At 38.3% G+C, this 27649-nt stretch overlaps 1 protein-coding gene across 19 annotated transcripts in view; it reads right to left on the reverse strand.

The window, feature by feature from the left end:
• Nucleotides 1-10446: 10446 nt before the first annotated feature.
• The window catches only part of LOC117964607 (rap guanine nucleotide exchange factor 6-like), a 74614-nt gene continuing 57411 nt past the window's right edge, over nucleotides 10447-27649 (reverse strand). For 5 of the 19 annotated variants that reach the window (XM_058997018.1, XM_058997005.1, XM_058997003.1 and 2 more), the window contains 15 exons: nucleotides 26983-27140; nucleotides 25996-26010; nucleotides 23679-23919; nucleotides 22349-22732; nucleotides 21575-21786; nucleotides 20274-20397; nucleotides 19386-19409; nucleotides 18356-18576; nucleotides 17295-17477; nucleotides 16888-17031; nucleotides 16366-16479; nucleotides 14088-14316; nucleotides 13162-13652; nucleotides 12425-12736; nucleotides 10447-11835 (listed from right to left, as the gene is read on the reverse strand). In XM_058997018.1, coding sequence (XP_058853001.1) covers nucleotides 11813-11835; nucleotides 12425-12736; nucleotides 13162-13652; nucleotides 14088-14316; nucleotides 16366-16479; nucleotides 16888-17031; nucleotides 17295-17477; nucleotides 18356-18576; nucleotides 19386-19409; nucleotides 20274-20397; nucleotides 21575-21786; nucleotides 22349-22732; nucleotides 23679-23919; nucleotides 25996-26010; nucleotides 26983-27140 — 2875 coding nt within the window. In that variant the 3' untranslated portion in view covers nucleotides 10447-11812. The remainder of the gene's footprint in view (nucleotides 11836-12424; nucleotides 12737-13161; nucleotides 13653-14087; nucleotides 14317-16365; nucleotides 16480-16887; nucleotides 17032-17294; nucleotides 17478-18355; nucleotides 18577-19385; nucleotides 19410-20273; nucleotides 20398-21574; nucleotides 21787-22348; nucleotides 22733-23678; nucleotides 23920-25995; nucleotides 26011-26982; nucleotides 27141-27649) is intronic. The other 14 variants (XM_058997007.1, XM_058997004.1, XM_058997011.1 and 11 more) reach the window with 10 other exon arrangements.

The following is a 27649-nucleotide window of genomic DNA, read 5'->3' on the forward strand; positions in this document are numbered from 1 at the left end:
CGTATATAAAAACCAAGGCTCGGTCTAGTATCCTAGTATTCTCACTGGGCCTTTCATGCATTGGTTTAATAAATATGTATTGATCACTGATGCCCATCTGAAAAAGCTAACGTCCCAGAATATATATTTCTATTTCTGATCTTTGGAAAATGCATCAACATATGTCAGCGAAAACCCAAGGAAACAAAAAACAACATCAAAATGTCAGGCGCTGATCCTTGCTAACAGACTTCATTCTTCGATCTCACATGAAGCGGAAGGATGCTCAAAAGGTAACATGATGAAAATAATGAAATGCTACAGCTGGTATTGGTTCGGGGGAGAAAAAAAAAAAAAAGTGTTCTTTGTTTTCAAATGCATTGATTTCAGGACTCAAGCACCTGTCTGGCCTCAATCTAATGTGTGGAGTCTAAGTCACAGGGATTTAAGCATCCAATGAAAGGGGATTTTGTCTGCACTGTTTAAAATTAGATCAACATCTTAATGATAGAATACATACTGTGGCATACTGTATGTAATACTTTATAGTTCTTAGGTTCAATCAAAACCACTTTTAGCTTGTCAGACAGTCTTATGTAAAGCAAAGGAAAATACTTACTGCTGTATGCGAGAGGCATATCAATTCTGAAGATTATGAATACAAATGTTCATTTTTCTAAACATTATGAAAACACAAAGAGCTGCAGATAGTCATTCATACCCATTCCCTTTCTTTCCAAAGTTCAATAAAACATTAAGCTGGCATCCAAGGTCAGCAGAAATGTATTGAACTCAAAACGGAAAGAATTTAAAACACAGGCTCTTTGCATGAAAGTGGCTTTTCATTAGAATAAATAGCAGAGCCTCCTGTTTTTACCCGAGTAGGACTGTCTACATGAAATCATGGACAATGGAAGTAAAAGCCGTTTAGAATATCATCCACACATTTATTTAAAATGCACACAGTAAGAAAAGTACTGCAAGACAGTTTTTAATTGCTTTTCACCAAATGTGTTTTACTATCAAAATAATGGTTAGCTTAAGAGAAATACCAGGACGGTTTAAACGTCAATATGAATAAACCAGCAGCAGCCTTTCTTAAGAAGAATAGAAAGTGCACTCCTCAAAGCACAGACTATGATAATAATATGGTATAGCCACCAGCCCTTCTATAGATGGGTAACACAATGGTGCAATTACCATCTAAAATAAAATTTGAAAATATAGAATTTATATATTATTTTAACATTATATGAATAGAACAGTAAGGTTTGATCTCCTAAGCATTAGCATGAATCTTAAATTGTTGTCCCATGTGTTTGTGTGTATATATTAACAATTACCGTTTTGAAGGTGGATTGCGGTATCAGTATCTATTATTAATTGTTTACAGTATCAGTAAGTAATTCATAGTTTTATATAGCAGTTTGAGGGTGTCGCCATCTTGCTGTTGACCAGCTCACCAGCTCTCAGAGTCGGTGAGTTCGTTGAGTCAGTGTTGAGCCAACGCTGCCCGTCAGTAGCTCTCAACGGTGAGTTTAGGAACAGTTTTGAGAGTTGTTGCTTCTCAGCGTTGAATTTAGGAACGCAGCCATGCAGTACAATAAGCTGGGGAAACGGATTTCCATGAGCACTGGATTCTACGTAACACCGCTACTGTTTCGATATGACTCGGAACAGCTTAAGTGTGGACAGGTAAACCGACACGGTACAAAACATCGACACAGTTTAGTCAATATTCTGAAGCACGCGCACGTCTTGCTTTACAGTTTAAATAACTTTACATTTTACGGTGAGCAGTACCGTTATCATGACTACACCAAAAAATGCCAAAATAAGTGATATCAGCGATCGCGGTGCCACTTGGGGGAGAGATGCGGGTGGATATTTTGGTAAGATTTTCAGGTGAAATGGATCTTTGCTCTGGAATGGGGGGTTGAAGAGATCAAGGCCTCTGGAAAGCGGTCATCATGGAAACGAGTTCAGAGCCCGAACACTGTTGATTTAAACATACATGAATGTGGACAGGTATGTCGCAACTGTAAAGGTACTATACCGGTATGAACACGCTTTTTATTTTTTTATTGTACTGTACTTTGGAATACGTATTTTAGCGGGCCACAGTCTTGACAGCATTCAATAGCAAAACACCTTGCACCCCAAAGTCCTGCTTTCCCACCGAATGCTCTCTCGTGCTAGAATTCTAACATGCGGCGAGCTTCTCGTCAATGAAACCAGGGTGCCCAGACAGGTTCCTGAGAGAACAGCGAGATGCTGTCTTCTGGCTTTCACTGTTTCTGACCTTGGCAGTACCTGACTAGAAACGACAACAAGCTATTACTTCAACCTTGGTTCACTCCTTTCAGATGGAAGCAGAGCATGTCATTCAATTAACCCTTTTGAAACGGGTCAGTATTTAATTACAAAATAAAGCAAATGATGCATGCACTCTTAGACTCCTGCATGTCACCTTAACCCCAGAACTGCCTCCCCATTTCCCATGTTCAGTCCAGCGACTGCTGACGCAGGGGTAGTAGGCTAGCCAAGAAGTGCAAATAAATATTATTATGAGCATGATTCTTTGCTCACCCAGACAGTTCACTCCCTGCATTTATTCAGTCATTATCATAAGAAGTGTATTAGTATTAGGGAATTATTGATGAGAACTATTTAAAATGAATTGGCTATTCTACTCACAGAACACCATAAGAGACCAGGTAGGGAGTGAGTATTGCATTTACCGAAGTGTGCATCTCATTTGATGTACATGCATAAAACATTGGATCAGTAATGTGGTTGGATAATAAATGTAGCAGTTGTGTCCTTTGAACATTAGCACCAGATATGAACAATAGACTCATAAGACAGTGTTTCTGTGAACATTAACGATTATAATAACCAATTAAAGCATTTTCTGCATGTCTGAAGTATGGAATTGGATTTTAACTGCGAGATATTAACTAGGGCACGCAAGTAGACATGGTCCTCATTACAGGAATACAGCACCACCTTCTGGTTTTTACAGATATGTCTGGCATAATGATCTCCCCACACAACGTTGCTCCGAGGTCCTCACAGGGTTAAAGTGGAACAAACTGTTTTGTATGCATACATGTTGTGTCTTTACTTGGTATTTTATAATACTCTGTGGCCTGTGCATTAAATAGACTTGTTTTAGACACATTGATCTGTCTTTATGGAAGTCTAGTGGAGTATTCAGTTAACTTTTATACCTTAAGGTACTTCATGATGAACAGATATCTTCTGAATATTAAACACACTTCTGGCAGCACACGTACATGATAATCTAAATATAGGCTTGTTATGGGAGGTCTTTATGGAATTCCAAACTTTGATTTATCAACCCACTACAAGCAGACTAAGAGGAAAATAAATGCCCCTTTTTTCTGGAAATTCTCAACTGAAACTAATATGAGCAATATTTAAAATGGCATTAGCGTTGGGCTGTCTTCTTGTAGCTTCTTGTAGTCTTATGATGTATTACTACACTTTAAGCTATGCGAGTGTGTAGTGACTGTAATAGTTTGTACAATAATTTTACATGGAGCCTCATGTTCCATGGTTTATAGTCCTAACTAAAGTGTACTTGTAACTGTACAAATAAACTACATCATTTTCCCCTTTGCCGTTACACATGTGGTAACCTACCTAGTTATCACACTTTAAAATGGAAAACTAAATATAGTTCCATTATTACCATTTACAATCAGCAAACCCAAAATAAAACACATACTCCTGAGTAAACCTCAAAGGCACTACAGTAGTCTGTAAAGTGAGTCAAGGTTAAAAGATAGGAATATATTAAAAAGGAGATGTCTTCTCATAGGCTAGCTTTTTTTTCCGGTCCTACAACTATCAGGAAGAGTTTCTCCAGATTTGCATAATTCTAATCACGTGTGCTGCACAATCAGTCGCTCTTAGACATCTCACTCCCAGCACATGTACTGCATACATAGAATCATCATTAGAAGCATGCTAAGGAAATCATTTAAATGATATAATTAAGTCAAACTGGTTTTTAATCTACAGTGTTTAATGGCTAATCATAACAATGAAAACGCTACTTGAATATTATTACCATTGGGGGATGGGAACTGTATTTACCCCACTGTGCAGATGAAATCACTGTTCTTTGTATACGGTACATAAATTAATAGATGTAATCTGGAACGCCATAAGCATGCAGCAGCTGAATAGCTTTGCTCTGCACCTTTTTTTAATGTGGAATGCCGCATAGGATTTGTAGGACCACACAGTGTTTGTCCCAAGGGTAAGTAGCCATTGCATTGAGTGATCCACAATGAAGTGTCTGGACACACAGCATCTGTATGCTGATGGGGGGGTGGGGGTGGGGGTGGGCACGGTGCCCCTCCCCCCCGGTAAAGGAAGCACCGTGTGAGCCTGCAGTGGTCAGTGCTGTCTGCATCCCGCAGGCCTGCCAGCAACAAAAGGTCAGATCCACTGGTCCTGTTTATTCTCAATGACAGACGCAATATGCCAAGCTAACATGAGCAATTAGCCAATTAGCTGCTTCAAAGGCCCACCCGGGGAAGGTTTTGCACAAACACATATTAAACAAGAAGTGAGTTTTAAAAAAGAAATAAATCACGTGCATCTTTGATTTAAAGGCAAAGCCAACAACATCGGATGAACTCAGACCTGGAACTGACTGGTGTGAGTTAATTATCAGTCTACAGTATATAACCTGGAACAAAAGGTGATTGAAGTGAACCTCTGGGTCTTTGGAAACACACAAGACCCACCGAGCATGCAATTAGCACTCACCTCAGAGACTCAATACACATGGCATTCAGCTAGAAAGAATGCTTTCGTTTCTGTTCTACTGTTGAAAGGGACCTTGTGGATGAAGTGACAGATTTACAGAAACCAGCATCTCCTACAGAATACTCCACTACTGGAGGACAGGTGGAGGAGAACACGTTTCATACGAGCGTTATCATTTTAACTAACGCCCATCAGGAACGTTTCTAATAATTCCATTGAAGACATCGAGGAAAAAAAAGAATTCCATGGTTTACACATTTAGGCCTAGTAACATGCTGTACACATAAGCCTGTAAAGTGACTGCAGTAAAAAGTTTGTTTGCTGGAGAATAGAACAACGCTAATGTAGTGTGTTGATTTGGATGGAAGTGGGTAGACAATTTCTCAGCAGCGACTGGAGTTTTAAACACCTCCAAACAAAGTCTTTACATGCATTTCACATGGGCAGGGTGTTTACAGATCTATATTGTCTATATATATATATATATATATATATATATATATATATATATATATATATATATATATATATATATATAATCAGAGTACACAATATAATTTATTCAGTGTAAACAAATAACACATTTGTACACCTCAATGTGAACAGGCCCAAATGTGAAATATTAAAAAATTGTTGTTTCCCCCCCCCCCCCCCCCCCCCAAAATAAAATAAATAACACTCTTCAGGGAGACAGATGCATCTTCTTTTATTAAGCACAGCTTAAAAAAAAAAAACTGGGGGTTGCAACTGTGCAAAATTCGTTGCCTTTAGCACACAGTGGAGCTGTTTGTCAGTTAACCCAAGGAAACCGAAGGTGTACAGATGCTGTTTTGAAGAACTCAAACAAAAAGATATTAGAAAGCACTGATGCCCCCTCATTTTTACATAAACAGGAGAGACGCAATGCGCCTATCCCTCATGCCGTTAGCGTGCAGAGATGTGTGGTTTAATTCAGAATCACGTTGGAGCCAGGAAGGTTGAAAGGGTCACATTGTCACGATGGAAATCTCCAGACAAGCTCAATGCAAGTTCAAAACCAGAGTTAGACAAATACGAGGATCATGCAACACAGGAGCAACAGAACCCAGAACCGCTCACAGGGATCGCAAAACCCACAGACAGAACAAAGGAGAACACGCAAATAGGTTGACCGTTGAAGCTACAGTGGTTGATTTTTAAAGGACATGCACTTGAAGGGAACTAGCAAGCAAATCCACACTTGTTCTGATCCAAGATCAGGACACCATCCTACTTTTCATGGCATCAATACTGAGCACCAAAAGAAACGTATCACTTATATTTGAGCACCCAAAAAAACGATCTGTCAATCTTGGGCAGGTGTTGTGACTCTTGGTCTCCCAGTTTGTGGCTTGTCACTGACGGAGTGTGTCTGGTTATCATCAGATAGTCAAATTACACACAATGATTCAGTCAAATTTATACACTCAACCAAAATAGAAGGACGCATGTTATTTATCAAAAGCAGCAACAGTTTACTTGCCTTTTTTTCACCTGTCAGTTTTATTGCAATTACACTTTAATCCATTTATAACTATTTTTGTATACAATTAATTAATATTCATGACAACATCCCTACCATTAATTAATTTGCGTTTTTTTTTTTTGTTTTGTTTTTTTACAGACACGAAAATTATATTTTGCTTCCCGGAACTTAAATAGTCGCTGTTCCTTAATAAGTATCTGAAAATGTGTTAATTAATCAAATCGCGTTTTTTTTTCACACTGGATGGTTAGAATTATATGCAGAGTGTCGCTGGGGTGGCAAAATACCTATTTGTTCTATAAACTGTTTTTAGTTAGATGCGGCATATTCACCAATTTAAAAAACAAACAAAAAAAAAACTTCATAGACTTTTTTGTCTGGAGCAGAGTTAGTTACTGGGAGTATGTTCAAGACAGACAGAAACACACATCGTTTGCATACAATCCCGGTATGTTATTTTTGCTGTCGTTATAAACAAACATGTTAATAACATGCACTTACATCAATTGTTTGGTCGAATATATGCCTGTATACTTCTGTTAATCTCAGAAGTGGATTGTTATTATACTTAGATCACCCTTCCCATTCGTAATGCAAGGTTGACCAGTATGCTAAAATATACCTGTACCTTGGTTGTTGAACAACGGCACCTTACTTGTTTACTTACAGTAATTCTCTCGCGCGGTGTTGATTGAAGTCCCGGCGTCAGGTATGCCACACTGGTAATTCCAACTATCATTTTGTATTTTTTGTTTTGTTCTTCTTAAACGTCCTTTTTGTACGCAGGTTGTAACTATTATTAGGGTTAATTTGAACCCGTAGTGATTTCACTCGCCACCCTTTTCAATTGCGTGTTCGTTAACTGGCTACTGGCCAGCGCACTTTAATCAGTAGAATGAAGCAGAATATAATTGAAGGTATTAGTCGGAGGGGGGAATGCACGGCAATGTGTAGCATTTGTTTATTTACTGTGGGATTGGATGTTATGTGAGTTTGTTTTCATTTACAAGACTTGAAAATCTTGGAAATGTCCGTTTATATTGGTTTTCGTCAACGGCAGTTACAGCAAGCAGCTGTCGGGTGTGTGGTTTTTGTTATTTTGTTATAACGCTTTTTATTGTAAAATTATATTGACAGAGGCAATATTCCTGAATGAAAAGGGTATGTTGTTAATAACGATTAGAATAGTTTTGGACAGGAGACGATAGCACACTGGAAGCTGCTGTGCTGCTTCTTTATAGGTATAGCAGCACAGTAGAGTATTCTATATTGTATTGAGCCTGTTCAAATGGGTTTCTCAGACTCTTTCAGAGAAGATTGCCTCTCTAGGCCATTACCCCACTACTGCAGTTTCGCAACACACTCGCTGTCACTCAGCATAATGATAAAGATAGAGAAGAGCCAGCAAACACACAGGATTGGAAAGGTAGATAGCACATTAACGGGGCAGAGGATCGGACCAGGAAAAGAAAATGACTTGCAAATGGCAATCTCGAAAGAGAAAGAAAGGATCAAGTGTCAATCAGCTGCTTTTAATGTGTGCTTTTATTTCATCAGAAACGAGCCCGCGGAGGCAGACAGTTATTACTACTGGAGCACCCCCACCCCTCTCTTCTCTTATAAATCTGCGTTTTTATTTTATTTGGTCAGTCCTGTTTTAGAATGTCTTTCTATATGTGGTCAGCCTGCACACAGTTCCACCTTATGGATATGCTATGCCTCAGTCTTAAAAGTGAATTGGAAATATCCCTCTTCTCAGAAGAAAGCCTTGATTATGCAGTGTAGTGTTTTTATCCATGAAATTCTTGCTGAGTCTTTTAAAAGTAACATATAGAAATATAATCTGGAAGTGTGACTAGTTTTGTTCTAATGAGAGATTGTTTTTGAATGCGAGTAATTTCCCCAGGTATAATTATTGTAGATGGTTTTACAATGGTAAACATTTTAGCCTATTAGTGAAAGATTTTTTATTTAAACAAAAAAATGTAATACGTCTTAAAACAGATTGTATGTACTTAGTTTAATATTGTCCAAGACATGTAAGAATAAACAGTACTTTTTAAAAACATTCTTTTAAACAAAATATAACAAATATTTACACTCACTGTTAAATACAAAAGCATACAGGCGAATCATGTGTCTTTCTAAAAGACATAAGTTACAACAGCTATCAAAAGGGGGAGACAACGCAACTTATTCAATAATACTTATTCACAGACATGTGCCTTACAATTTCTGCTTGTTGTATATGGGTACAGTTGTGCAGTTCTGCCGTATGTCGACATTTTTTTTTTTACATTTATTAAACAGCTCACTGAGTGCATTCCAGATGTATCAGAATAAAATGACAAAACAACAGTGAAGAGAAGCTCAAAAATTCAGCGAAACGCCAAAGTAAATGTTCCAGTATTATAGGAAGCAGGGTTAAAGAGAGAATATCTGCTTCGTGTTTTGAAATCCGCATTTTGCACAGCTTGCCCAGAGCTGTAATCCTCTCCAACACATTGCTTTCAGCAGAGCACGGTTAATTGAATTTTAATCGCTTGACATTCTGTCCTTCAAACAATGAAAGACTCCTCCACACGCGCGCAGCACAGGTGATTAAAAAGACCTTTATATTTCTTCCAGTATCCAATTTAAGTACTTAAAAAAATTGTTAAAATGGTTTATTTATTTATTTTTTTATTTCAGGTATTAGTAATGTGTATTTTTAAAAAGAAAGTGCTTTGTAATTCAATTAGATCTGGGCGAGACAGGAGTATCCCAAGTTACTAAAACGCTGATTTTTTTTAGCAAGTACTGGGGTTACTTTACTCTTAGTCTTCCTTGTTTTGTTTTTTAATTTATTTGCCAGACAGCCAGTGTGTCCTTCATGAAAGTTTACATATTGTTCTCAGTAACATCCTAATCAATTTTGTATTCCAGTTGTCCCCTAAAATGTACAATATTAAAGATTTGAGAAAACAGCAGTTTTCAAAGTAATTTCTGAGACTGGAAGATATAAGATCTCTTTAACTTCATTACAATATAAAGCACACGCATTTTGCAATTGACACGACTGATCAATATGATCGTCTAACCTGAAAACAAACCACTGCAAGGCCATGCAAAAGCAAGCCACACTGCCAAAGAAAGTTTTACCACACGTTGGATAACGATTTATTTTATTTACACGGGTCAACGATTAATTTAAAATTAGGAAAATAGAAAGATCAAGAATATAGATCTGTGATTTTTTTTTTCCATTAGATGTTGCGGTAAAATTTAATACGAAGTATTGTTAAAGTGTCTGGAGAATGTGCAACGTTTTCAGACGACTGGAATATTCCTTGAAGGGTAATTGGCTCAAAACCGAGAAAGCCGGGACACACAGTGCTAAGAATTAGGCGGATTCAAGAATAACGTTCAACAGTGTGTGTTTAGATTCAGTGAGTGGGAGCACTACAGACCTTATCAGCAAGAACATTTCCATTCTGTGAAGCTTCAGGAATCCTCCAGCTGACCTTACAGCTCCCATCTGTTCTGTCCAATTGTGTCTTTTTCCCCCCAACAATAGTAGAAATGTAAAGATGGGACGTATGAGGCAAGATCAATAAGGTCCCAGAAAATAATAACAAGGAGAGGTTGCTGTAAAGTGGGAGTGTCCTTCTGTCCTTGATGGGGATCAGGGGGGAAAAACGGTCATTTTTCCACATGCAGTTTTTGAAATACCTACAGCTGTGATCCTTTCCCCATGGTCTCATAAGGTAGCACATTTCAACATCTTTTTAAAAAAGAAAACATACAGGGCACTATGTTTTCACTGCAGAATACCTAGAGCTCTGTACAATGCTTGGAGATACAGAACCCCCTCCTTATCCTTAAATTGGTCAACAAACAGCTTGTGTTATACCAAAAGTAAAAACACACCGTCACCAGATTCCTGGCCAAAAGTGTTGGGACAATCGCAATCTGGGATGAGGGCATTTTTATTATAACAAAATATTAAAATACAATTCTCTGTAGATATATATTTATATATATTTTTTTAAATCTGTACACATGCCTTACTATTAATTAACATAATAAAAAAATAAAAATAATATTATATATATATATATATATATATATATATATATATATATATATATATATATATATATATATATATAATTACCTTTAACACTTTCAAGTATGGCAAAAATAATAATAATAGTAATAATAATAATCTTGGGCACCAAAATGAATGTAAACTGAAAAGAATCTGCTTATATTCCAGTTATTCCCCCTAGATATAAAACTATCCAATGCTTATTGTTGCTTTTTGGCAGCAGAAGAAAGCAGGCGACGTTGACAGGGGCTGATACGAGAACAGCGTAATGAAACAGTTTGTCAGAATGATTAGTATTGTTCTGGGATCACACCAAAAAAAAAAAAAAAGGAAATCAATTCAGAGATGATGGGCTTTTAGAACCCGGCACCCCGCTTGTCTAGAATAGTTAGCATTGTGCAAACTGTATGCTTTTTAATGCTTCAGGTGTATGTTTTACTGTAGTGCACAGCTAGAATGTTAGCATTCCCATTGACGTCACTTGACTGTGATTCATCTGCTGCTGTTCATTTTACAGTGGTACAGAATGCCAATCCATAATTCATTATTAAGTGACGCTGTACTTCAGCTTTCAGGTATATACTTGAATTGTCATGTGCTTGCTTGTAAACAGCAGTGGAAAGATGGCCTCACTACTGTGACACTGCTCCTGCCGATGCCTTTTAGCAACAGTTTTCTATGCAGTACTACTAACCACATTCAATTATACAATGCTATTAAAGGGTTGAAAACAGATGTTGCCTTGATCTAATGAAAGTTCAGATAACCTCACACTCTTCTGAAATAGCTCTTCCACTGTCTCCTCCGCCCCTATCAAATTCCTCTGCATTGCCTGTTTAAACTTCAAATGAGACTGGCCAGGCTGTACTTGCAAAGCATGAGCATGCTGCTAAATGCATGGGCCTGCTTCCCTTTGTAGTACAGCCTATTATCTTAAAACAAGGCTTGAAGCATTTCTATCAGTCTCCTCAAAGTCTGCAGTTACAGTGCTTCCACACTTAAAACATTTTTAATAACCCCCCCCCCCCAGTCCACCATCACAACTAAACTCCCCACTATTGATTCATGAACATGTTTAAATGATAGAGGCCGTTGGATATTGTGGTCCCTGAAGATTTGATCTGGTCCCATTTACAATACTGTCTGAGGTACGACAAATCGGACAAAAAATATTAATCCAACAAAAAATAAAAAACAAGTTGATGTATGTTCGTTTTGTTTGAATTAATATATATATGCAGCAACACATAGTGCAGGCCAGGTCACTGCTGGGCGGCACACACAGCATTGATGCCACTGATGTTTTCCACAGCAGAAGAAAGCAGCAAGCGTCTTAGTTAGCGTCTAAAACGATATTCTTCTTTTCCTCCTGTGCTACGGGCTCCAGAAAGTGTTGCAAACTCTCTCACAATCTGGTCCTGGTCATTACATAGTTACACAGCTGACACTTGTTCTTCTGTAAAAGAAAATAAATCATAATTATATTGTACATAAGAACATATAAAAGAAGAAAAATAAAAACAGACAACCATATCCAACCCTACTAAAATAAAACAGTAAGCATATTAAAACACATTTTGTATTTTTGAATGACTGAAAACATGGAAACGACATCACAAAATGTGAAATGGGTCAATTTGATCGACATTTTTTTTTTTCTCTCAGGTTTGCAATTCCCAGAAAAATAAATAAATTAATTAATTAATTAATCAACTCCCGTCATGATTTACCCATTTTACTGAATACTAAAGATTTAAGGTTTTCTTCTAATTCTCTGTTGGCCAAAAACACTCACAAACATTCCGAGCCTGATTTACTAAACGTTTACACCAATACAACATTTGGACCATTTAAAACTATAAGCAGGTTAAGCTGGAAAAGATAGAATTAGTAAATATTTACCATCACACCTAACCGTGATGAATAAAAAAAAATGACTACCAAGTAAATATGAAACATTAAGCTGTTCTTAAAATAGGAAGGCTATATATACAGTAATTTATTGAAACACTTGACAAGAATGTTTTCAGTTTCACAACACGTACCATCCTCCTCACTAGCTTGTTCTCTCTGTTGATTAACATTGGCTAGTCTAGGGTCAGAGTCTTGCCGCTTTTGTGTCGGGGACTGAACTAGCGTCTTGGCGTGAATACCAGCTTCTGGTTGCCTAGCAATGGCACAGTGGGGCGTGACCAACTTTGACCTCTGCAATGCCACACTATAGTCTGGAGGTTTTAATCGCGGGTGGCGGGTTGCTCCTTCCTTTACAGCCACTAATGGGATTCCCAGGTATCCTGGAGGAGTGGGTGGTGGTGCCCTATATCTATCGTCCTTCTGAGCGGAAGTGACACAGTACACTGGCACAAGACACAAGCAGCAGGAATGTTAATGAGAAAAAGGAAATGACAACTAAAAAACAATGAGATGTTAACAACAGGGTATACAAACAAGTGATGCATGTAGGAGTGTAGGGTGGCAGCAGCAGATTTGTGTTTTTCGCTAGCACCCTCCCCACTCCAAACATCTGTAACTTAAATTCAATGTTAAGTCCGTAAAATAAATATCCCGCAACTTTTCCCCATTAACAAGAGAAATGCAGTTACTTGGTTAATTTAAGCCATGTGCGAGAAAGAAAAAAAGATAGTGTTATTAATGTGCCATTTGGAGCACTCCAAATCTGCTGATGTCATTTTAAAATCAGTTCCCAATTAATAATACATAATTAAAAAAAAAAAGCAAATCATACTGTACATAAAAGCACAAAGACAGTTTTTAAGCTTACCTATAAGTCCCTTTTCTGTGCTTGAAGTGACAGTTTTATAAACTGCATCTGTGCTTGGTTCACAATCTGAAGCTTCGCCCTGGGCTACCCCAGAACTATCCAGAACCCTCCTCTTAATGGTTCCGTAGTTCCCCTCATACGTGTCAGAGAGGGAGCTGGAGGAGGCCCAGCTTTGCCTCGACTGGCTCAGCTCTAAGCTGTTTTTGGAATGCCTGTTACTTCTCTGAAGGTCCTCCTCTGCCCAGGACCCCGTAGGCTCCACCTCGACAATGGGCCCATCGAGCTTGGTGTGGTGGAAAGAGCCCAGGTCCCAGCCTCTCTGGTTCTGGATGCTCTGGAAGTTGTCGTGGGAGTTACTTGAGCACGACGTCCAGCTGCCCCTCCCGCTGTCTGCTGTGTCTGTGGAGACGTGGCCGTGGGCAAACTCGTCGTGGCTTGTGGAGGGTGTGAACGTTGAGCCCCTGGTTACAGCAGGCCTTGGCACTGAATAACTGAACAAAGTCCAGGCGAGGACAGTAAAATAAACCAAATTATTCACCTTTTCTAGATCGTAGTTGATATAACATGTATACTTTAATGCTGCATTGAACCACTTTTTTTATTTACTGTACTTTTTGTTTACCGTGCAGAGTTTAATACAGAATTTCCCTTTCCAGATAATCCATGCACTTACAACATTGGACCACCAGGTGGAGTGAGTGCAAAAGTAAAAATCAAATTTGGAGACTGCAATTACATAAAAGAATGCCACAAGGAGGAAGACCTTAGGGATATTTAGTAGTCACACTGAATTATATCAACTGAGTCTGCATACACATATATTACAAAGCTGTTAATAATCTCGACTGCCACAGTTTGGTGGTTATCTTTTCAAACATGCAAGGAGGTGCCAAGTCCCTTTTTGACTGTGTTGTGCAATGTCTCACCTGGTGGAAGGGTGGCTGCACTGGGGTGCTGCGGTTGGCATGTTGTCTTTCCTGTCTGCAGCTGCAGTGGGTTCTGGGAAGCTGAGATGCTGTGTTAAGCTGCGCTCTTCTGATGTGGCAGACATGGAGTCAGCAGAGCAATTGCTGACAATGCTGGAGCGGGAGGAGATCTCGCTGTGGCTCGAGTCAGAGAAGTTATCAGATTTTGTGGTTGGCATCAGAGCGTAACCTAAATAAAATAAGAGCACAAGCAGTCTGTAAATCAGAAAGACCTTGCAATCTGAACATGTGTATTCTGTTTTGTTTTGAGAGTTGCAAATCTACCTTTAATCACTGCAATAAATAAGTGTAAAAGAACTGTAGGTACTGACTGTAAGAAACTGCAAAACTGTAAGAAAGTGCAAAAATCCAGTTTATATAATTTGAAAAAGAAGATACACTGTGTACTTTTATTAGAAAATATTTTATAAGGATTACTTAAGATGGGGTCCTATTCACAAAGCTCGTCTCATTATGCAATGACATAAAAGTGTTACTGGAGTTTATATTCATGAAATTGTTTAGTTAACGTAACAGTCCAGACAGTTTTAATCCATTCCATCTTTGAGAATGACACAGTCTCTGTACACAAACCTGAAGTAACTACACTAATGTAGCAGTAAGAAAGCACCATTGTGGATTTAACAAAAAAAAAGTGCTACCAAAAAAAAATCAAATGCCAAAGATATCTGATTAGCTTCCCTGTTATGTACAGTAGTTAAATACATTTGTAACATAGCATCTTTTAATGTATATAAGGAACAGAAACAAAATATGTTGCATGTGCACACAAAAGGAAGGCATGCATTCGAATTTGCAATTATGCCTAACAGCACAATTTGTAAGGTAACATTATCTGACAAGCTATTACATGCATCTTAATGCATTTAAAAGGCAAGCAACTCTAGACATTATCATATGGGGTCCATTTTACTAAAGGGGAAAATATAGGAAATTATGAGACCAACATCGTATTTCTGAAATGTTTAGGGGCTGATCTGAACCATTTAGATAGGCATGAAACCTGCTTTTCATTCAGACAGGCACATAACCTTACAGCGTTGTAAATGGTAAAGAGACACGTTTCCACAAATACACACCCGGATTCATGTTTCCTGCTGTGCTTTTGCCATGTTTGCAGAAACTTTAAAACATTCATGGTTCCAATCAAATAATTGCAGAGATGATGTAAAAAATGCATGCTCCAATTACACCATCCACCTCACAAGCTATTTTAGTGAAGGCAGGAGACTCTGAAAGTGAAACAGGTGCTTAGAGACCTGCGTCTCGGTGCGCATCTCTGCAAGGTAACCTTCTATTCTGGAGCAGCGAAAGAAACTAGGTCTAACCTGGCCTGACCTTAAAACAGGAGGGACACAGTAGAAATCAATGTTCTTATAAGAATCACCTCAAAAGGGCTGAAATTGTGCCGATGACAATGTTGAATAATAAAAGTATAAATTCTCATTAAACATTCTGGTATACTGCACTGCACATTCTGGTCTTTTTCTTTAACTAACAAACCTGTGGTCTGGACCTAAACATTTTCCATATAGGAAAATGACTTTCGCTACAGTGAAAGGTTTCTAACACATGTACTTTGTTATATAGTGTAAATTTAGAAGCAGCGACAGATTAAGTTTTCTGCCCCATAGGACACACTCCTAATTTTTTTTTTTTTTTTTTTTAAATAAAAGCTAAATTAACCGTCTAGATTTTTACTAGAACTAACAAACTCATGTGGCTTTTTTCCCCTCATTACACACACTATTTATTTATATATGTTACAACACTATTCTGTACATTTCAATTTAAAGGCCTTTCAAAGTCTCTGTACATGAAGCACAGTATAGTAAAAAACATATAAGGACCAATATGTTGGCCCTTGGCCTACTCAATCCAGTTCATATGGTCTTCCTCCTCATGTGTCTCATCCTGGGATAAAGCCATGCTAAAGGTCTATTCTGCTGCTCAACTCTTCCTTCGCTACTCCTACGAGCAATACTGCTGAACTCCTCTGAATGCATTGCTGCCAGGCTCCCCCTGTCCTCTCCTGCGTCTCTTCTGCAATCTCCGGTCTCTGTTCTAGTTGGAGACTCTACTCTCTCCCTGGAAAAGCTCCTGTCCCTGAGCATTCTGAAGGGGGACGTCACTCTCTTCCTGATCTTAGTGTCCTGCCCTGCTGCCTCTGTCCTCAGGCCTGTCATCTTCTGGATTCTCTTTTGTAATAAAGCCCCACCTATCCCGTAGCTGCGCTGCCCGCTGTTCTTGGTGCTGGTCTCACTAGTCAGGGATGAGGAGGAGCCTGAGAGATTCATCTGACTGGAGTTCCGTGATCTCGGGATACTCCCAACTGAAAAAAAGAGTCAAGTATAGAATTCCACGGGGGTGAGGCTCATTATTTTAAGTGTGTTACAAAATACACCAGTGCTAATATATTAAATTGAAACCATTACTGATAAACCTTATGATATAGTCTCCACATAAAGACTACAAAAACATTTTTTGCATGTGTCTACATATGAGGTTGCCATGAATGAAAGGGTTAAACAAAACTTTAAACCTTAGCCAAAACGGAGTATCCTTTATTTCTTCAGGTAATTAAATACAGGCAGGTGGAATTCGGAGCCTGTTACACAATCTGCCCTTTAGGAAATCTAGGCAATTTTGTGACTAACACTTTAGTGTCATCATTTAATACACACAAAAAAAAAAAAAAAACATGCAATGGTGGTTTCACTGCTGCTCTACCATGGTATACCTTTGTGTGGGGATCCATGGGGAGATACAGGGGGGCTGGAATGCAGGGAGGAGGCTGTAGATATGGCATCGTCGGCAGGTCTCTTACAGGAGACATCGTCACACGTGTCGGCAGTTTTCTTTACACACTGGGGAGAACCAGCACCTACAATGAAAAATAAAAAGGGTGAATCCTGCTGCACATTAAACACTTGAAGTAAAATGCGTTTAGCTGAACTGTTGTATGGAGAGTCTCTGATGTCATCGTTCTTTTGTTAGATGCTACTAACCACTAAAGAACTTTCAAATCCTACAACTCAAAACAGCAGAATGCACTTCCACACACACAATAGAGGAGGTGTATTGTGTCATTTTCTTTTCTTTTTTGAACACACGCGCTGCACTGCTTCAAAGAGAAGCTGAACGTACTGGATGAGGCGACGTCCTTCGAGGTCCCCTTTCTCCGGAGAGGATTCAGGTTGACAGAAGGCACCTGCAGAACTTGGCTGATTCTGTGCTGCTGATGCGATTTTCCAGACGGGTTTGAGGACCTCATGGACACTGGAGACATGTCCGATTTTCCTGATCTTCTGTCACTTAGATTCTTGGACACTGTTATATTGAAATAGGAAATAATTAATTTTGCATTTATCATTGCAAGATTATGATGTTCCCACCAAAGACAATAATCAAAAAAACAACAGCACCTAAGAAATTCTGCAAGTAGCGTTTTGGTGAAATGGGAAGATGGTGATGATGATGATGATGATATTATTATTATTATTATTATTATTGCAACAGCACAAATTATATGTATTTACTACAGTGAACCTAATTCTTGAAATTAAGATTTTTTTTTGCAACCCCACATCAATCCAGCAGATGGCAGTGTAAAGCAAGGTTTTTTTTTTTGGTTTTTTTTTTTACTGATCTTGCACAACACCATTCTGACAGAAATCGACTGCAGTTTCAATGGCAACACATCACAAGGCAATATGAATGTTAAAACAATGAAATACAGTAAATACACAATAACGAGGCACATGATGCGAGACACTTAATAAAAATAACTGCAAAATGCAAAGTAGGCTTCAACGAATTAGATCTACTATTCTGAATGTAAATTAAAAATTGTAGTGAATTGCTTCATGTCCGATATGCTACATCAAAGATCCATCTGGATCTGGGAACAGGATGCCTGTGTAGAATGAAAGCCAATGGTTTTGCACACGTCTGCATGCAATGTGTGTCTTTGGGGTGCTCATTAGGCCACTTATTTGGACAGATTGGTTTCTGCAACTCAGAAAATAATCAACTCTGTCCGACAGGGGCTGGGTTCAAGCGCTGATTGAAAGGGACAGTTTCAGATGGCTTTCGCTTCAGTTCCAGTGGCAGACGCTCATTTCCTTGCTGTCAGTGCTGTCTGACAGCAGTAAAGAGATACAACACGTTATCGACGCGCGTTCTGTTAAGTGCTCTATTTAACTTACAGGTGCTGTAGGCAGGCTCACACTGGAGAGACATGATCTGGAATTTCTCCTCGTCGGTTTCCACATTCAGATTGGAAAGGTACTGCTTCACTTTCCGTGCCATCTGCGCATCCTCATACAGCTTCTTGGCGTTGAGCAGGGAGCTGCGACGCACGCGCTTTTTGTGGGCCCCTCCTTGTACATCGAGCATGTTAGAGTTGGTGCTGCCCTGACTTAAAGATCTAAAAAGAAAAAAAAAATTGCTCATTGTTTTTTTCAATGCAATCGTGACTGACGAATAAAACATTAAAACAGCACATGCAAAAAGTAGATTATCATGTTAATGGCGATGCATGCTTTTGCACTGCTATTAATTTTGTAAAGTAAACCTACTCCCATCTGATCAATTTACAGCACATGACCCTCTTTATTATATATATATATATATATATATATATATATATATATATATATATATATATATATATATATATATATATATATATATATATATATATATATATATATATATATTTTAAATCTGTGTTCTGACACTAACTCATTACAGGTCAATATCCTATTTTTTATATAGAAAATGTGTACAATTGAGCTTTATCCATAACTGTACCTCATGCAACTCTGTAGAACGCTATAGTATATACAGTATAATAAACATACCAAGACAAAACCAAACCATGCTGGAGTTGTACCATGCCAAAGGTTATACAAATGAACAATGAAATTGATACATGAAAACAGAGGTTAGAAAAATATTTGAACTGGATAAATAAATAAAACAATGCAGTGTATTATAAATCAAGCTGTCATCCAAAGGTAAAGGTATCGTTAGGTTCTGCTGTTATTCTCCGCCCTACTCGAAGAGCAGTCTCTTAAGCACTTATGCACTGTGGTTGATGAAATGATGTTTGGGTACCAATCCTGCGTACCTAGGTTAATACTGTAGGATGCATGCTTTTTATATGTGAAGGCAACCAGTATGCAAAGTGTTCAAGTGCTCGAACCACTGGCTTTGTTCCACAGCACTACTCACCCTAAACTTTTCCATCTCTTCTTCCTGCAAGCAAGAGCCATGAACATTGAAGCATGTTGTTAAAAATAAATAAATAAAAAAGGGAGAACCAGGACAGAAGAGAGAGTCAGAAAACAGACAGGAAGGCGACGTGGACGCTCAGAAGCAACACTGCAAGGATACTCAACGAATCGTTCCTTTGTTTTTGTTTCACAACATCAAAGCATTTATGCAAATCCTTTTGCAGAGAATATCTGAAGATATGGTGGAAGTGGCATACAAAGAGTTTAGCAGTCAAACAGCAAGTTTTTTTTTTGTTTTTATATATAATAAAGCAGAGGCTGAAACAGTTTAGAAAGGAAGTGAAAGTAAAATTCAGCAATCTGAAACCCATTTTAATCTAGTTTGTTGTCGTTACTGTAGTCATGTGTGTTTTATATATGCAAACAGCAAAGTAGGTGACACATTGAAAATCTATTCACATTAAAGAGAGTAAGTAGTGGGATTCAGAAAACTACAGCGTTCCACGTCCCCACGTGCTGCTCCAACTCTTTAAATAACGGATGTCATTTTTTATTTTCATTTGTTAACATCCTGACAACTTTGTACACTTAAACCTTTCAAGTCTGTTTCAAACCTCTTTTCAAAATGTCCACTCGAGCACACTGACAGTGTAAGGATTATCGCCCACATTGTCAAACAGGTAACACAGCAATAGCACTACGTGTGTTTTATATTAAAACAAACACATGTAATGTGTATCATTATCACAGCATTCACATGTGCAATACACTTCATAGGTGTCGGGGACTTTGCTATAAACAGAATGGAATATTTGTTTGCTTTCATGAAGTCGATTGCCTTTGTAGCAACAGCACCGCCCTCTCATGCCCCTCTAAGATTACACACCTCTGTCTGAACATCAAGGCTGGATCCATGTTCACGGAAGTCATTCGGGTGACATGTCGGATCTCCTTGGCAATCATTCGCAGTTTTTCAAAGTTCACCAAACCTTCCACACTTGAATCGTTACCTAATTGAACAAAATTATATCGTTAAATGTTTTTTTGTTTTTTTTAAGGAACGAGGGAAAGAGAACAGCAAGCCAAGGAGGATTTCCTTAGTTAGGGTCCGATTGCCAATATAACCTTTCACCATTTCAAAGGTTACTCTCAATGTTAATGGTATAAAGCCAGCAACATACAACTGAATACCAGTACATTTCACTACTACTGGCACCCTAATTGTTTATTCAGAGCCTTTCTTTTGGTAAAATGGGGAAACACCTGCAATTGTGCAAAATATTTAAGGTTAAAACTATGAAGCGCATGATAAGCCTGTTTTTAGCCAATTACTCCACTGACATTAATTCATACACCCTGATGTGTCTACCGGATATATTGGGAACACATGGTCGATAGTGCGTTGCAACAGGTGTCTTCCTAATGAGTTTCCAATTGATTTTTTTTGCTTGGTGTTATTCATTATCCATGTTTTGTAAACATGTTGAAGTCAACAGAGAATGCAGAATGTGAGACAAGTGAGCATCGACTGCAAAAATATCTTCAACAATGTTTTCCGAACCGTCTGATGTAATGTTTTCTATGCTGACTTTGAATAATTCTTGTTAAACAATGATGTTTTTCGATAGCATCTTCATTTCAGAGGACTGTTAAGTCACTTATCTCGTACAAGTCTCCTGCAAATCAGTTTTCCATTATCTTCTGGAAACTGCTGACGTCAAGCAAAACTCAGCATTGAATTCGCCAAACTTTCCTAATAAGGTTGTTCTAAAGGCAGTCTCTGAACTCCTTCCCGCTAATACTAAACCCTGAAAAGGATGTGAAACTAAGAAAAAAAATACATCGGAAAGGAAACGCAGAAACAAAGGAAATGAAAATACGGATCTCATCCAATACAATTACTTTATATACATTTAGAAGCATGAAATCTAAAATCTAAGTTAATGCATTGTTCTGTATGAGATGTCAGCTCTAGCTAGTAATTGCCAGCAGTCTCTGCTGCACTAACCATGCAAAACGATATCCCTACATAGACAAATATTAACTTTTTTTTATAACTTTAGTACTTTGTCATATGTTCTAATGCACATCCATACACAGCATAACATGTTCCTGAAATGATTTCTTACATGTGATTTTTATAGTAATTATAAATAAATACGTATACATGTAATGCCAACACGCTACCTTCATGAAGAAAGGTTAGGTCCTTCTTTACAACTGGGAAAAGAGGAATGATGGGTGGCTGCATACTCTGGCTGCTCAGCACGTTGCGATACTTGGCCATGTTTCTGGAAGGGTCAAAAATATCTTGAAGATCCCTGAAAAGTTTCTCATATTTGCTTGGCAGTTTCTCCCATGTACCCCTCAGACGAGCGACTGGAACAAGATATAGACCGCTGAAAATAAATAAAATACTCCATCAACAGCAATGTACAGCACTGTATTCTGTACTCACTCCAACTGCAAGAGAAATAAATGGCATGTGTACTAAACTACCCTCGACGCTTAACTCTGGAAATAAAATAAAATTCGGATAACAAATTATTTAGACTGCAAATTGCTGATATATAACTCATAAATAATACACGTACAACAAAATAAATGTACTATTGTATGGCCTCTCATCCAGCAAAAAAATATTGTGAGCTTTACATTTTTAATGCCACATTTCCATAAAAGAACCATTGCTTTTTATTGAAACAGACCTACAGTATCCAGGGATAGAAATACGACTCACATTGCATAGCAATTCTATCCATTCCTGGTTTTACTACGAGTTCAATCAAGCTTGGAGCAAAACTTGGAATGGGTGAAACTGCTATGCAAATAGAAGTCTTATTTCCATCCCTGGTATCGGTATGCTATATAAACGTTTTGCATTTGGTTATCTTACAGATGCTACATGACTGCACTGAAAAAGCAAATGGACCACAATAAAAACCTTCTTGTAACTCTTACCTGATAATCGCAAACATGGAGTTGAAATTCTTGCACTCTCTGCTGTGCAGAGCGATTTTGACGAAGTGCTTGATGATCTTCATCCTCTTGAACTGGTTGGGCTCCTTCAGGATTTCCGTGGCCACCCAGAACGTCTCTTGGTTCACCACCTCCTCGAACTGTTTGAGGTGAGCGTTGCCGGTCTTGGAGTTCAACTTGAAGAGGTCGTCCACGTACTCTGTGGGCTCGATGTTGCGGAACAGCTCGAAATCCCTCATGGAGAGCTGTGTGGCCATCTCAACAGTGCTGAGCTGGAGCAGCGAGATCTGGCTCTCTCTCAGCAGCTCCTGGGCATCCTCATCTGAGCACAAAGTCTCCGTCTCCATGTTGTTCTTAAGATAGTATCTGCCAGACGGAGGCAACAATCCACGTTTTAGTGTGAATTTTAAGTGTGAAAGCACATGTTTCTGGTTAGCTAGCTATACAAGTATTCATCTATATGAATCTATTCAGCTAGATCTTTAATGCAAACTATTCCCATTTGTTCCTGGTAAAACGTGTTTTAAAGACACAGGTACCGATACACAGTACTAAAGGGGGGCTGAATAAAAACTGTGATTTAACCACTCAAAGGCAAAGCAACATGGAATCACACAAGCGCGTTTGGTACAAAAGAAATAACACACCACAGGTTGTTCAAATATGGCTCAATATCGGAACAACAATGGCAAAGCCAAGTGCTGTTAAACTGCAAATACTGGACCATATTTTACCACCCCGGTGTGTGTCTCTGAGCTTATAAAAAAGGCAACCCCACCCTATCACACCCCTACCAAAGTCAACTGGTTGTCAAGTAAAGCAGAGTCAGAGTGCTCCCTCTTTCCTTCCATTTTATAAAAGCTTGTATCCCAGAGCACGCTGTGTTTCGCTGTGTAAGCACTACATACATTACTTCAAACAAGTTCCTCAGACAATGAGAATTAAATATTAAAGTGACCTTGATGGGCTAAAGCACCAGAAACTTTTTTTTTTTTTTTTTTTTTAAATGCTGTGCTGAACACATGCTGAGCCCAGCATAAATAACACATACTGAAATTCCTTGGTTACCCCGCAGAAAATAAAAGCAGTTCAAACAGGATGCAAGATTTTTATACTGCCACACCAAATTTATACATTTGGCCTGTATACTGCATTCAGAGCCACTGCATTCTGACAAGGAGGGAAGAGGGAAGATAGATCTGGGATTGATGACCAACACGTATGATTTGGAAGAGTTTTCTTTCTAAACTGTTGTGTGGGGCGATTATAAAATGAGAAGAAACTCAAGTCAGTGCGTTCACTTGTTCCATACCTTCCATTGAGTTGGATTCTGTCTGCTAGTTTGGACAGTTGCTCAGGAAGCCTCCTTTGTTTTATCACTCCCTCTGGACTGATAGAAACCTCACAGAGGGAGTAGGTCTCGGCTGCTGCCGTCAGCCCAAACTCATTGACTGCGTGCGACACCACGTCCTTCGCTGTGGTGTCTTTGCTTATTATGATGTAGCAGCTCTGCTGGTCTGCCTTGAAGACTCGGATCACTTGATCTGGAATGTCTGTCGAAATAAATGAAGCACGATAATAAGGGGATAGAACAAAGTTATAAAACAACCAAACAAAAACAAAAATCTAACTTCTTCCAAGTAAGCAGAGGCTATCTGCATATGAACCATTTAGTTGAAACCTGCAGCATTTCAAACAGGTATTTGCTTTGCTGTTGAAGAAAACCATGTAGGTATCCTACTAAAACATTAAAAAAATAACTAAAATTGAATTGACAAGGGTGCCTATTTCCAAATCGTTTCTCCGGGTAAATAAAATTAAATACAATGCAGAACTCATAATAATATTATTATTATTATTATTATTATTATTATTATTATTATTATTATTATTATTATTACAAATAAGAATAACCTGATCTACTTCCCACTGTTCTAATGTAATGCTACACACTGATGTCACCAATGATAGTTAATGGCTCAGCTAATGGCAGAAGATGAAAAAAGCGACCTGCACAAAAAAGGTTAAACAACCTGTGAAAAAAAGCTACTTAAGACCATGAAAACAACAAAGCATTTGTTCAGTGCTCTTTAAAAGATCAGTTAATGTTATTGCAAGAGCAGCTGATGCCATTACCAGCAGTCTGCTATAACCCTGAAGCCACACACTGATCACTATTGATACACATATCACAGGACGCATTGTGTGTTGTGTTAAAAACAAGTGAAATCTCAGTCAAATGTAAAATGCACAGTATTATATACCTTGTAACCCATGTGTTCTAAAAATGGATGGGGTTTACAATAATATAATTAAAAATGAATAATTCTAGGAAGGTCATTTACTCAGAAAAGAAGAATGAATCGCATCGTTATTCTTCTGCAAATTAAAGACTGCGTTGCCCTACAGGTGCATGCAACAATCACCATCAATTTCAGCTTATTCAAGAACCTTGATACAAAATTGAGCACATTCTGTCAAAATGACATGTCTGCTGCACTGTACACTGAGCCATCATTGCCCCATCTGGTGTATGACAAGGCTCTGGAAATACAATGGGCTTTTAATAATGACAAAATCCCCGCCTGTCCCTACATCACAATTTCAATTTTAGCCTCGATTTGATGATGGGATTATATGTCAATTTTTAATTTGTGGAAAATCTGAAGTATTTTTTTTTTTTTTTAAGTTTGCATTTTTTTATACTGTATTTCTCTATTTGTGAATTGCTGAAGACAGGTAATTAGAATAAAAAGGTACACTTTACCGTCACCATGGTTAAGGGGTTAACCAACATCCTAAATGACCCAATGGTGAAATATTGCACTGATAATTAGTGCTGCCCGAACCCATGATTCGAATTCAGCTCTCCACAGAAATCAGGTGACGGCTAATTTACCATTCAAAGTGAAACAAGCGGCTGTTTCTTCACTTCTTCCTCTTTCAATGGTAAAATCAGCCCAATCAACATCAATGACCGTCACCTGATCGTCGGCCCCTGATTTCTGTGGAGAGCTTAATAAGAATAACCGACTGGTGCAGCTCTGCTGATAATGATCAGAATGTTCTTCCGGTCTGCTGCTCTTGTTGTGGAGATACACTTCTAAGACGCACATTACTTGCAAACTGTGTTTTTAATGGGTGTGCCCCTCCACCGCCCACCCTGCTCTGCCTGCCTTGCTCTGCCCACCCTGCCCCACACCCCCGCCCTCACCCTCACCCACACAATGACAGGCAATGCTCCAAATAATGCAACGCATCAAATTGTTCCTTCATTCCTTGCTGTAGCAGAAGCATTTCTGTGGCTTTTGTACACGGTGTGAACTGGGCTGATCAGGGTAGAACTAGAATACAATGCAGCACAGGTTTCTAGTGGTATTTATTTATTATTTTTTCCGAATCTATAATATCAAGTTATGGCAGATTTACAAGTGGGGTTTTGAGTCACATGATGCAATGGTTCACGACACACACAAAGTAAAAATTAAAAAGATGCTGATGCAGTGAATACAAGAAATGGGAAGAATACAGGAGGAAGGTGGGCTTGTTTGGGTGAAATGTCATTCGGAAGATCTTCTTGAGATCACCAACGCTACACTAGAGCATGCAATTGAGAACTTCATACTTACAGTAAAAGCCTACAGCTGTGGTAGCAAAATGGAAAATTGTAAAACATGGTTAAGGTCAGCTGTTTAAAACACATGCACTTTCACGTTTTGCAAAAGGCTCACTGCACGACGTCTGTCTGGATAAGCAGTGCTATATACTGTAACACAACAGAGACCAATATCTAGAAGAACTGAATTATATTTGCATGTCAGCTTCATTGTAAAACAGTATTTAAGGCTACACTAACGGTATTTTGAATTTGGCTTTTTTTTTTTTTTTTTTTTATAAATTCTTATTGCCTCAGTGAAATAAATGTATCTTCTGGAAAACTGCCAAAGCTTTTTAATATGCACTGTGCGAGGCATGAGAAGCTGCCTTGCTGATGTGAATGGAATAACCCATTTATTTTTAATAGCGAAATTGGCAGATGAGTGGAATAATGTGAGCAAGGGTATGCATAATAAAAGGCTGGTATATTGTGGTTGCTCAGGTCCTTAATAAACGACAATAATATGCCACATTAAAGAGCTAACAAAAGGCTAATTTTTTTCACATATTTTGTTAACTGTTCATTAAGCTGATCAGGAGGGGAAATCCTGAATGTTACGCATCAGAATGTATAATATGCACTGATCCAAACAAAGTTATTTTGTATGTAGCTTTTTAAAATATGAATGGTACCCAAAATATATTCTTATCTGCAAAATCTTATAGACAACACAATGCAGTGTCACATTCAGAAGGGACGCTCATTTAATGGGAAAACCAAACTTTGCACTGAGAAAAATGTGTTAAAAAAGACCTTGTACAGTACTGTACAGAAGGCATTTGCTTATAATGTATTTGAAGCATCATTAAAATAGGAAATAAATACAGAACAGAAAAATAAAAGGAAACAGTGTATTGTATTTTTTTGTTTGTTAAAAAAGCTCCAAATGTTTAAGCATTTACTATGAAATGTAGTTTTCGAGACGCAGGTGTTACACAGTACAGGCTCGAACCCTCACCTGCAGGGTTGGAGAAGTCCAGCACATTGACAGCAGGCTGAAGGAGGTCGGGGCTGCTGGACGACAGAGTTCCAGGAATGGGCATGATAGCAACACTGTGTCTGCACTGCCTGGTCCCTACGATACTGTCATCTTGGGACTGACTTACTCCACCGTCACTGTAAAACATACAGAGAGAAAAACACATCATACAAGGGTTCTTCAAAAATATACTGTACAGTAGCTGTTTCTTAGTTACTAGAACAGCTGAAGCACAGCACTCTGTAATCCCAAAATGCCAATGTACCATAATTTAGACCTTAAACAAATATTATTTGATATCCCTATGCTTGCCGTTGCATTTAAATGAAAATCTTTAAATTAATAATTTCATATGTCAGTCATGAGATACTGTGCAATGCAATATATACTTCCAGTGGTTCTAAATTGACAAACATCTCAATCACTGTATATCTCAAGAGACATTTTCATATTTGATCCACATTGCAAAGTAGAAAATTATATTAGAACCGTATCCTTTTGACAAATGACATTATTACAAAGCCATCATATAGATCAAGCTCTGGAGGAAAATAAACAGTGACATGCTCATGGATTTAATACACTTTAAAGAAACCTATCTAAAATGACTACTCAGGCTTCGAGCACAAAAGCAACATAATACTGC

Source organism: Acipenser ruthenus, chromosome 23 (assembly GCF_902713425.1).
Source record: "Acipenser ruthenus chromosome 23, fAciRut3.2 maternal haplotype, whole genome shotgun sequence".
NCBI classification, from domain to species: domain Eukaryota; kingdom Metazoa; phylum Chordata; class Actinopteri; order Acipenseriformes; family Acipenseridae; genus Acipenser; species Acipenser ruthenus.